This window comes from Belonocnema kinseyi, chromosome 7 (genome assembly GCF_010883055.1).
Source record: "Belonocnema kinseyi isolate 2016_QV_RU_SX_M_011 chromosome 7, B_treatae_v1, whole genome shotgun sequence".
NCBI lineage: Eukaryota > Metazoa > Arthropoda > Insecta > Hymenoptera > Cynipidae > Belonocnema > Belonocnema kinseyi.
In genome coordinates, this window is record NC_046663.1 from 91,503,639 (window position 1) to 91,516,326 (window position 12,688).

Here is a 12,688-nt window from a genome sequence, read left to right on the forward strand (position 1 = left end):
CCCCCCCCCCCCCCCCTATGTAACAGACCGTAACATTTCCTTCGGAATCCAACGCCCCTGGCCAGTCACGTAACATTTTTTCTATTATGTTTGAAAACATAATAGCTATTTTCTAACAAAAAAAAAAGGTTTTTTCAAATTGTGTACAAGAAAAGAAGCATTATCAGTTTGTTTTTAAGCTTATATAAATATAAATTTTGTAAGACTTTTGAGAAAATTAGAAAAGATTTTTGAATGTTTCAAGATTTCTGAAAAGAGAATCTAGAAGATTTAAAAAAATATATTTTACAGAATTTCACAAAATATTAGGAAAAATTCAATTTTTTAAAAAGATATTTAGGACATCTAGAAGTTTGAACGAAATAAAAAATATCTTCAATTCCAATAAATATTTTTGCTTGCTCGAATTTTTCTTATTATTTTGAAATATTCAAAATGTAAAAAAATGCCCTTAAAATCTTCAAAATTTTCCTAGGAATTTTAAGTTTGAAATCTTTCTAAAAATATGCATTTTTAAAAATCTTTTACAGTTTAAAATTCTTTTTCCATCTCTTCAAATCTTCTAAACATTTCTTGAATTTACTCAATCTGATTTATTAATGTTTTGATCTTATCAAATTGAAACATTTTGCTTTAATATCTTCTACTCTTTTTTAGAATTTAAGGAAATCTTTTTCAATGTTCTCTTAAACATAATTTTTCAAACTAAAAAATGTTTAAGAAATTTCCCATAAATCTTAAGAAAATTATTTTATTAATTATTTCAAAAATTTTAAATCTTCTAGAATTTTTTAATTATTAAAATTTTTCATGAAACTTTGTTGTTAATTCTGCAAAATTAAAAAAATCTTTCAAGATTCTTCTTTGTCAATTTGGGAAATCTTTTGAAACGTTTGATTTTTTAAAATATTCTCTTAAAATTAATTTTTAAAAATTTTAAATCATTTTAATTTTTCCTAGGAATCTCAAAATCTTTCAAAATTATTAAAAAGCTTCTGCATTTTTTTCGAATTCTTCAAAATAAGTTTTTCCCATAATTTAATTTTTCTGATCTCTTTGAAAATGTAAAAGCAATGTGTTCGATATTTTCGAGATGTTTAATAAGATCAAACTTTAATTAATATGTATAACGAAAAATTTAATCTAGATTATGTAGAGAATTTAGATCATATACAATTAGAATTCGAGTACAAATTTTAAACAAACTTTTAGGCCATTTTTCTTAGATTGTAAATATTTCATGCATAAATTCATAAAAATTTACTTTGAGATCATTTTTTTCAAAAATAAGTTAACTTCTAAGTTTATAATGTCTGGAAATTTACAATGAATAGTACAATAATTGTTTTTCTCTTACAAAAATATTTTGGTCAGCAAAATGTGTTTTGTTCGTTATAAAAGAAGTAAATTCCATCTAAAACACTTTGATTTTAATAAATACTTAATTTTAGTATGTAATACTTACTTCAAACTTCACACAAAAATCGAAAAACACTTTTATGCTTAGAAATTAAAATGTATTTTTAAAATTCTACGTAAATTTCTAGTTCGGATTTTAGGTGCCAGATGGCGTATCGCAGTTAAATCATTCCCAATACTTGACTTTAAAAAAATGCAATGTTTTTCAAAAAATTACATCGCATACATATATTAAATTACTTTTTTATTTAGAAATTTGATTTGCATAATGCAAAGGTAACATGCTCTAGAATAACTTTATTGTCGAATAATGTTAAGAAAATTAAAACTTTCAAGGTTTTTGTTCACTTTCACTGATAAATAACTGGTAGGGAAAACAATGAAAAATTCAGGATTTGAAGCATATATAAATCAGATCATTCACTAAAACCCCCTAAAAAATTTCGCGATTGCACATTGATTTGACTTGATTCAATTCAATATTACATCGCAGAAGTTAATGATTTTTTTTCTTCTATTGTATAATTCACATGAACGTGACTATCTTCTGTACCTTTCGATTTTCCAAACCAAAACTCTAAATAAAAAAAAAGTAATTTGAAAAATTAATGTGATAATTATTTTCAAACATTGAACTGTTTTGATACTCTGATGTACTTTTCCATATTTGAAATCAATAAAAATACCAAAACTCTGTATTTAAAATTTAAAAAAGGCATTAAACAGAATGTCCAGCGATTCCTAGGAATAAAGTTCAAGGTTTTCTGGGTCAAGAAATCAAGTTTTTTCAGGTAACCTTGTTTTTACATCAAATAATCAAATAACTGTTTGTTATAAATGTAAAAGATGAAACATTTCATTTTTTTATTGGCCAAAAATTTCGAAAGAAAGCAGAATCATGAATAAATTCTTAATTTTTTGGGAACAGAAGTCATGTTTGTGAAATCTTTGGGAATATTTTTAAATCTTGGCAAAGTCTTTGAAATCCTTGAAAATTTTGAAATCTTGGTTAAATTTGCTTAATCGTTTGAAAACTTTTTGAATTCATTGAAATCTTTCAAAGTATTTAAAATCCTTTTGAAATCTTCAAATTTCTGAGAAAACTGTTGATATCTTTCAAAAATGTTGTAAGATCTTTGATATCCTGAAATTCTTTGAAATTTTTGTAAAACATTTAGAAATCGTTTAAATGTTTCTGAAACATTTCTATAATCTTTGTTTGTGAAAACTTTTGCTTTCATTCGAAATCATTGAAATCTTTTGAAATCTTTTGAAACCTTTAGAAACTGTTTAAAACCTTTGAAATGCTCTAAAATCTTCAAAACCTTTTTAAATTTTCTAAGTCTTTTGAAATCCTTATAAATTCTTCTGATATCTCTACGAAATTTGGATGAAATCGTTGAAATATTTGCGAAATATTCTACACAAATTTGAAATCGTTTAAAATTTTTGAAATTCTTGTATTATTTTGAAATCTTTACGAAATATTTGTAAAATATTTTGCATTAATTTAAAGTTATTAAAATATTTGAAATCTTTTAAATTTCGGTAAAATCTTTAAAATTCTTAAAATATTTGTGAAATGTTTCGAAATATTTTGAAATCTTTGAAATTTAATCAAACCTTTTTAAATTGTTTAAAATCTTTTGAATATGGTGTAATGTACCCTTTTTGAATTCTGTTTAATTCTTGAAATCTTTTAACAAATTTTACGGATTCTATGCAATATTTTTTTAATCTTTCTGAAATATTTTGAAATCTTCTAAAACCCTTTCAAACCCTTTAAAATCTTTGAAATCTGGCGTACCGACTAAAACAAAAATTCAAACTCAAGGTTCCCGTGAAAAATTCAAGGGGATTTCCAGGTTTTCAAGGTTAAAAAAAAAAATCAAGGAGAATTCCAGGTTTTCAAGGTCGTTGGACACTCTGTTAAAAATAAAATTCTACACTCACCATGTATTGACCTTGAACGTATCGTCCAGAATTTCTGGCAGTTCTTCTCAGCTCTCTCGGTTCTGACTGATCTTGACTCTTTCGCCTGACGAAAAAAAATTGCCGCGTTTTATAAAAGTAATCAGATATTTCAGTATCGAAAACTGGGGAAAAATTCCCATAATCGCAATCACTTACGATCTCGATTGAATTTTCAAACTTTTGAGCCGGTTGTCTATTTCTTGAGAAGGATTCGATTCTGAATCATCAATTGACGGCGGCGGAGAATTATCATTTTCGTTTCTGTGAAAATCGCTGGTGTCGAAATAGCTAGAAGCTTTAAAATTGCGATGTATGGTTGTTTTCGATACTGATTGTCTGAAAATAAAAGAGAAAACACTGAAGGAAAGCGACACAAAAACTATCAATATTTGAATTAAAATTCAAATTGTAATTCAATATAAAAATTGAATTGGCCAAGGAATCTGTTTAGTAACATTTTCTCAATTCTTGAAAATAAATGAAACTTTCATTGGACAGAAAATTATAAGAAAACTTGTATTCGATTAATCAATGAAATCCTGCCAAAATGGAGAAGCGTTCACTCACTGATTTTTCTTTGGGCCCCTCTTCTTTTTTGGTTTGCTGAAATAAAAAGTTGGTCATTGTTTCAAATTTCAAGATACAGGTCAATATTTATTTTTAAAACAAAATCTCTCAATTATTTTTACTTTTTAAATGAAATTGTTTGAAATTTTTGATTTTTCTCGAATAATCTAAATCAAAGAAATGAATAAAAAATATAAATCATGAAATTTGGAATTTTAATTAAAATGACGCGTGGGTACGTAATTTCTCAAAATAAAAATCTCCAATAGCCACGAAAAAATCTAGAACATTTCGATATTTGTATTATTTTTAGTTTTTTGATGTCACCAAGAATTACCCAAACAGAATTAACCCAATGTTATTGTTATTGCAAATGGAAATAAGAAATTGAATAATAAATTGCGGGCAATAGAGAACGGCGTCGTGTGAATGAAATTGAATAATTTATCAAACTCGAGATCAATTGAAATGAGGAAATGTTAAGGATGGGTTAATTCCGTCACATTTCCTGGCGCCGGAATTGAATGAAAATTTGGAAAAGTAAATCATCAACAATCAAATGATCTCTAGGAACGGTGATGAGGATAGTGAGGGTCTTGATTGAATTAAGAAAACTAGCTTTGCATCAATTATGAATCTGTATTATCAATATATAAACTGATTACAAAGTATTTGACTTACTCGAAATATATTATTTAAAATCGATAGAAAACACACATCGTTCTCTATGCGCTATTTCATTGAAAAAAAGTGTTGTGAAAATTATATAATATTTAACACTATCGGGTATTCCTTACTCTACAGTCGGAATATAAATCGATTTCGCTCAACGAAAGGGACATTACATCTGTAAATGCTCTCTTGCCAAATCCTCTAAATTTTTGCCCCTTTCGCATTTAGAATTACAGGCTCACCATTTGCATTTAGCGCTACTTTTAACTGGTATAACGATCAGGTAGCCTGTAACAGCGGTCATCAAAAGTTACTACTCATGCAACGAAATAGTTGGTTAATAAGCTGAATTAACCTAGATTAGTAAAAAAAGAAAAAAAAAGAAAAAAGAATAGACTGCTCCAAGCTCACAGCCAGAAGCACTTTCAATTGTTAATTTCACATTCAATCACTCTGATAATTAAAATTCATCAATTCACACAATATTAAATCTCGTCATTTGCACTCACTCTTGCTTAAACTTGAGAGAAAGCTCTTGTGATGTAAAATTTGTTTATCACGTTGACGACAAGTTTTGTTTACAAAAAAATTCGTAGCTTAAGGAAATTCAAGTGGAAAGAGTTGCAAAAATTATCAGGATTCAACAACGATGAAAGACGTGCAGAATTTGTCATCTTTCCGAAACGACTTTCGAGCCTCAAGTTTTCGGAGAAATAATATAAAGAAGGGCACTGACACTCGCTCTTTTTTTTTTCAAACAACCACCGAGGCAGACACAGTCTTTGAAGAATTACAATAATTTGAAGAACCTTCTCCAAACGGTCTCGTTTGCAAGAGTAAGCAAAGCATAAAGATGAGCAAAGATGATTCTCGCGTAGGCACAAATGGCAAAGCGCTAATAGCAACTGAAAAACCAAAGATTTTCATCAAAAGAATCCTCCCTCTACTGAAATATTCCTCATTTAATAATTAAATCATGACAAAAGATTAGAAAGAGAGCATACAAGTCCAGTCACCGAAATTCAGAGTTTTTGTTAGTAGTTTTATTAAAAAGAGAACAAAAGTTGCTAATGTTACAACTGAATGGGACCCACTTTCAAAAAATTTCAAAGGCCCCGAAATATTCAACATTTACTCCAAGCGCATACAATTTCATGCTCTCTATTTAAAAACTATGAATTTCAGATTTTAATCAGCATGCGGTACATGTTATATGAATACGAAAACCGACCATCAAAGGCCTTTAAAGTACTAGAGATTAGAAAAAGAAATTTGCAGTCTGCAGAAACTTGCACATGTAATTGGGAAATATAATCGTAGACGGGAACAACTCACCCCATGAATTCATGATCGGAACCGTCGTCTCCATCATCGCCGTCGTCGTCTTCTAAAAATAATAAAATGAAAAAAGAGTTGAAAGTAAATATTTAAAAAAAAATGATAACTATTGTGCAAAATATAAATGCAAATTACCTTGCTCCTTTTTGCGCCTCGTGTAAGCTCGTTTACTAGTTACAGGCACTTGATCAGTATCACCATGCAATAAACTATTTCTGTACAATAACAACGGTTGCCAATCCTCGCTTTTCGAAGACGGCATTCCAGCGTGAAGACGACCATCGAGAAAGTTTAATCTGCAAAATGATATATTTGTTGCAATAAATAAATCCCAAATTTCACCAGGAAGAAATATCTAAAATAAAGAAAAGAAAACACATACACAACTCGTTTGTCCTGCTTCAGAAGCTTATTCGTAAATTCCGAAAGAATTTCCAAGAATGAAAGATTCGGAGGAGGTCCCGTGGGATCAAGTTCAACGCCATCTGGTGGTGTAATGGCAAAAAGAACTCCTGCTCTGTGCAATGAAGCAATAGCTTCTCGATTTTTCACAGCGTCGAGTCCAAACGATAATGCGAAACGTTTCGCGAGTTCCTAAATTTTCCAAAACAAATTTCAGATATTTAGGAGACAATCAAGATTGATTTAAAATGATGAGAATTCAAGTACTAATTTTTTCTACCTTCATGGCAGTAAATTCGTCGCTGTTCCTATTTACTCGTCCCTTTTCCGCAACGCTTTCACTGTAGAGAATATTTAAACTCTGTTGCATTGTGAGTGCACAGTTTGTCTTGTTAATGTCCCTCGCCTTGCCCAAGGTAGTTTTAATGATATCTCCATAGTCGTTGTAGTATTTAACATAATGTTTAAATACGTCGGCGGCTGCTTTCGTCGGTATCATGTTGTAAACAATTAATTTGCAGTAACTTGCGAGGAAATTTCTTCGTTTGTGAAGTTCTTCAATCTTCGAGTGCTCATCGAGCTCTTCTGTAAATTGAATTAAATTGATAACATAAAATATTGAACGAGAGGCACCGTACCTAATTCACGTAACATTATTCTATTTTTATTTATGAGTTTTACTACTTGTTTGAAACTTTAACAATTTTCTTCAAAATACATCCTTCATGGTTGAAAATGCAAATGTTTTGTTAAAAAGTCATCTTTTCGGGTTACAAATTCAACTCTTTTCGTAGAACAATGAACCTTTTGTCTAAAATTCAAATTTTGTTGCTGATCAGTCAAACTGAAATCATTTTTGGATTAAAACTATTTTTTCGGAACATTTTCTTTTTGATTTAAAAGCTCATTTTTTTAGTGCAAATATTTCATCTTTCTTGGATAAACATGCAACTACTATGTTGAATATTCAACTATTTCCCAGAAAATGGACTTTTTGATTAAAATTCGTATTTTTGTGTTGAAAAGTCAATTGAAATCTTTTTGGATGAAAATTCAACTCTTTTTCTGAAAATTTGTCTCTTTTTTTAAATTCACTTATTTTAGTAGACTTTCATTTTTCTTAAAAAAAAATCAAATGTTTGGTTGAAAATTTAACAATCTTGTTAAAAAGTCATACTTTTTGGTTAAAAATTCTACTATTGAGCAAAAAAATTAACTTATTGTTTACAATTCCTAATTTGGTGTTGGAAAGTTAATTGGACTCTTCTTTGGGTGAAAATTTAGCTATTTGTTTAAGCTTTTTTTTAATTCATCCGTTTTAGAAGAAATATGTCATCTTTCTAGAATTAAAATACAACTGTTTGATTAAAAATTCAACTCTTTCTTGAAATCTCGTCTGTTTTATTTTAAAATGCACCTGTTTTAGCAGAAATTACTTCTTTCTTGGATATAAATTCAACAATATTGTTGAAAAGTCACACTGTTTGGTAGAAAATTCAGTTTTTTTTGTTTTGCAAATTTAACTATTTCTCTGGGAATTTACTTTTTGTTTAAAATTAATATTTTGGTGTTGAAAATAGAAGATAAATATTTTCTGGTTGAAAATTCTACTTTTTTTTTCTCATCTGTTTTAAGAAAAATTTCATTTTTCTTGAATAAAAATTTCATTTTTCTTGAATAAAAATGCAACTGTAGAGTTGAAAATTAAATTATTTTGTAAACAAAACTCATACTTTTTGTTTGAAAATTCTACTGTTTACAATTCTTTCTTGATGAAGGTTCCACTTTTTAAAAAAATGTTGTCCTTTTTCTATTAGAAATTTATGTTTTTAGTATAAATGATATATTTCTTGGATAAAAATGCAATTATTTGGTAGAAATTTCAACTGTTTTGTTAAAAATTCATCCTTTTTTGGCTGAAAAAAAATTTCTTTTCTGGTAGAAAATTCAATTTTATTGTAGAAACTTATTTTTTGTTAAAACATTCATATTTTGATCTTGAAAAGTGAACTGGAAGCTTTTTTGGATGAAAATTCAACAATTTTATTGAAAAGTCATACTTTTTGGTTACAATTGCGTTTTTTGGATTGAAAATTAAATTAATTAAATTAAATTTTTCTTTAGAAGAAATTTCATTTTTTTAATGAAAATGCTAGTTTTTTATTAAAAATTATTATTCTTTTCTTGAGTATTCATCTATTTTGTTTAAAAGATTTGGTCGTATCACGTTGTTAAGAAATCACTTTTTTTGTTTAAAGTTTATATTTTTAATAGAAAATCCGTCCTTTCTAAGCAACGTCCTTCGTCGTCCTTTCTAAGCAAAAACAAAAAATTGTCTTAGTTTAAAATTTCAGTTTTGTTGCGTCAAAATGCACCAGTTTCGTGGAAAATTAATTTTCTGCTGAAAAATCATATTTTTTGTTCAACATTTCAATTTTTATACAGAAAATTCGTCTTTTGGCTTGAAAGTTTAACAACTTAGATAAACTTTTATTTCTTTCTAGAGTGAAAAATATTTCATGAAAATTCGTCTTTTTGGTTAAATTTGTTTGGGTATAAATTTCATATTTTTTATTGAAATATAAACTATAACAATTTTTTTTGTTGAAATTTTGTTCTTGGTTGAAAGTTGAACTATTATATTAAAAATGTAAATATTTTATTGAACATTTACGTATATTGTTAAAAAGCCATCTTGCATAGTAAAAAAAATCATTTTTTCTGTTTTAAATAAATTAATAAATTTGACATTTAAAAATTTTAATCTGAAATGCTGTTTGCCGTTTATAAAAGATTTTATGTTAAAAGTAATACAAGATTCGAATGCTGGTATTTTTAAAATAATGATCAAGAACAATGAAAAATTACTCAGAGAAAAAAATCAGGGAATTTTGAAAATGAAGCTCTCGGAAACCCTGACAAATTCTACTAGCAATAACTAGCCAACTATAAATTACGCACAGTAAGAGGGGCAGGGTAGAAATATGTTGTTACAGTCAATTGAACTCGGAAATAGAGTTTAGTTGGTTGAATACTAACCATCTTCTTCCTCGACAAACACGTATTCTTGCACGAAATTATTCAACATATTCTGCATGGCCTGATCTGGTTCGTAAACCAATTGATGCATCAGAGGATTATGGTGCGTGAGTAATTGATTGCAAAAGACGACCAACAAATCGCAAATTACTGTGTAAGCATCTTCGCGGAGAACGACGGGAATGGGCTGTTGAAACAAAATTTATAATTAGTTTTAAGAAAACAACGTACACTTTAAAAATCATCCATGACAACAACTAGCTGAAAATTAAATAACATTACCGTGCTGCTCGTTTCGCCACTGACAAAGTTGCGCATCAAGCCCACAAAAGCGTCCAAGCGTTCTCTCAATCTTTTACATTCTTCTTCGCCTCTCGCACCAGAATCGACAGTTTCCATTAGATGGTGTTGACCCCACAATATTGAAAAGTAGCACGCCGTTATGCAGTACTTGACGGCTTCCTCGGGAAGCGATCTCCGAGGATCATCAGCCCTGAAATTGATCAATTAGTCATCACACCTTATGAGTGATTCTCAGAGTGGCTGTTATGACCCTTAAAGGACATACTGAGTGTAAAACACCCAGCGGCTTATTTGCGCATTAATAAAACGTACAAAATTCAATAAAATGGAACAAATGGCGCCAGATTAACAAATGAAATTGAAACAACTATACAGGTTAAAATTTTAAGTAACAATATTAAAAACTTAAAAAGTTATGAATTTTAGAGTATAAGAAGTTTTTTGTTAATTTTATTTCCAACAAGGATTTTTTTAAACTACTTTAAATTTCAAAAACAGTTATAAAACTTTTTTCTCTTTAAACTAGATAGATTAAACATCATTAATTGATTTTCTTGTAAAAAACTATCCAATACCGTCGGCACAGCACACGTTTGATACCCTTGAGTACCGAACACCCAGTACGCTCTTTATGTAATTTTACGAAAGTGTGCCCTTTAAGGGTTAATCGAAAAAATAAATTCCCGTGGGTTTTTCCCCGTTTCGCAAACACTATTCACGGTCAATAAAATGAACAAATTCAAACTCCAAAGCTAAATATTTTCCCATTGGAAGTGATAAAAAATAAACTGCAAATTAAACAACTCAAAGTGAAACTCTTGAATTTTCAATTTCAACATTGAAGTTTAAAAGTTTTATAATTCAAAAATGTTGTGTTCAAATGCTCAATAAATAATATACAGGTATACAATGGAAGGTACTAACATTTTTCAATTAAACATTTGAAATAAAATGCTGATAAACTGGAAAATTTAGAATGTTTAACTTTTATCATTTATAGACATCAAAGACTCAGATTCAGCTCCAAAAATATAAATCTACTTATCACTTGCAATGCTCTAAACCAAAAAATCAATCAATTAACTTTAAAATGTTCAAAATTATATTATTTTAAGAAATTTTAAGTTAGAAACATTAAAAATTAATAAATTTGAAGTTTTTTAAACAGAAAACTTCTAAAATTAGAATTTTAATTATTTTCATTTTAAATAGTTTAAACATCCCTGAAAAGCTTTATAATTTGATTGCAAAATCTTGAGAATTCTAGAAAATGTTTTCAATTTTTTCAAATTAAAAATTACTATTGAAAATTTTTCAGAAATTCTAAATATCTTTAAAAATAAATTGAACTTTTCCTACAATTTTTACAAAATCCTGCAAATTTTCAAAAATTCCTGTAAAATTTGTATGTATAAATGTACGACAAAAGTCAGCTATTCGTACGAAAATTTCGGTGCAAATGGCCAGATTAATTTAAAACAAAATGTACGTTCCTCCAGATTTGAAAAAAAATTTAGAAGCTTTTCAAGAATTGCGAAAGAATAAGAATACTTTCTTAAGATTCTTAGGAAAATAAAAAATGTACAGATTTGTTCCTAAAATTTTTAGAAAATACTGCAAATTTAACCAAGTTTCTTTATAATCATTCCGATTCTTTTGTAATCTGTTAAAAACTTTTTAAATCCTGAATTTTATCGGTACAGACACTTCATATAAATCATTTCAAAACATTTCAAGTTTTTAATTAATTTGGGTTATTTTCAAACCATCTTAATATCTTTTCAAATTACTATTTTTTTTTCTTCAGATAATGAGTGTCTAATTTTTATTTATACGTCGAAATTCAACAATCTCATTTAAAAATTAAACATTTTTCAAGTACAACAATTAAAATTATAAAGTTTAAAGGTTCGTCGATTGAATAAAATCCTTTAATCATGAATATACTATTACGAAGTTGTTTTTGAAGTTGAAAATAGTTTATAAAGTTTAAATCAGACGTTTACATTTTTTTTAATGACTAAGACTTTCGAATCGAAACCGCTTAATTTTTAACTTTAAAATTTTGAACAGATTTAGAATAATTTTAGCAAATCAATTATTGTTCAATGTTTAATACTTAAAGTACAAATCTAATAAAAAAGATTATATTTACAGTTGATGAAATAAAAATGTTTTTTATCGAAATTTTTTAACTTCAAACGCTTTTTAATTTTAAATTGTTTAAGTCTTTAAGAAAGCCTTTCACAATTATTTAAATGAAAAATGCACGCTTTAAAATAAAATACTACAATGGAAGATTTTTTAAGTACAAAATTTTCGAAATATTCATTGCAAAGTTGCATTGATTGAATAAGATAACAATTGAACTAATAATTGAAAAAACTGTTCAAATACAGATTTTTCTTCTAAAAATTTGTAGAATTCCCGGTCAAAAAATTAATTCACTGTCATTCCCCGGTATTTCCTGCTCTCACACAAAAAATTGTAATAAGCGTGGCGATTCGGCAGACGATTTTAAATTCCCGGTCAAGTTTTTAAATTTTTCCGTTCAACTAAAAACAACATATTCATATTTGCCGTGAACGAAAATATTTATTTTAATTCATGATGTTCATTCTAAACGTCCTTTAACATAAGAGAACAAGACAGTGCAAAATAAATGAATTTTGAAACATTTAAATTTTGCACTAAAAAATATCTACTTTTTACAAAAAATTGAATAGTTAAACTTTTAGTTGAAGAAATTAATCGTCAACAAAAAAAACACGGGTTTTCAACAAAATAGATCAATTAATTAATTTTCAAATAAAAAGCTTAATTTTCTACCAAAAAATAAAAATTTTCAATGAAATACATGAATTTCTAACGAAATAGTTGAATTTTTAATTAGAGAAGACAAATTTTCAACTAAAAAAATAATAATTTTCAACTAACAATGGAACAGTACAAAATAATTTTTACTAAAAATTAG

At 27.7% G+C, this 12,688-nt stretch overlaps 1 protein-coding gene across 4 annotated transcripts in view; it reads right to left on the reverse strand.

Moving 5' to 3' along the window:
* The window catches only part of LOC117175934 (cohesin subunit SA-1), a 30,171-nt gene that overhangs the window by 1,275 nt on the left and 16,208 nt on the right, over window positions 1–12,688 (reverse strand). The window contains exons 11-19 of one of the 4 annotated variants that reach the window (XM_033365786.1): window positions 9,694–9,904; window positions 9,412–9,598; window positions 6,653–6,957; window positions 6,353–6,564; window positions 6,106–6,266; window positions 5,968–6,019; window positions 3,961–3,996; window positions 3,550–3,729; window positions 3,373–3,457 (exon numbers count right to left, since the gene is read on the reverse strand). In XM_033365786.1, the coding sequence (XP_033221677.1) occupies window positions 3,373–3,457; window positions 3,550–3,729; window positions 3,961–3,996; window positions 5,968–6,019; window positions 6,106–6,266; window positions 6,353–6,564; window positions 6,653–6,957; window positions 9,412–9,598; window positions 9,694–9,904 (1,429 nt within the window). Of the gene's footprint in view, window positions 1–3,372; window positions 3,458–3,549; window positions 3,730–3,960; window positions 3,997–4,579; window positions 5,538–5,967; window positions 6,020–6,105; window positions 6,267–6,352; window positions 6,565–6,652; window positions 6,958–9,411; window positions 9,599–9,693; window positions 9,905–12,688 lie in introns of those variants that run through there. The other 3 variants (XM_033365787.1, XM_033365788.1, XM_033365789.1) reach the window with 3 other exon arrangements.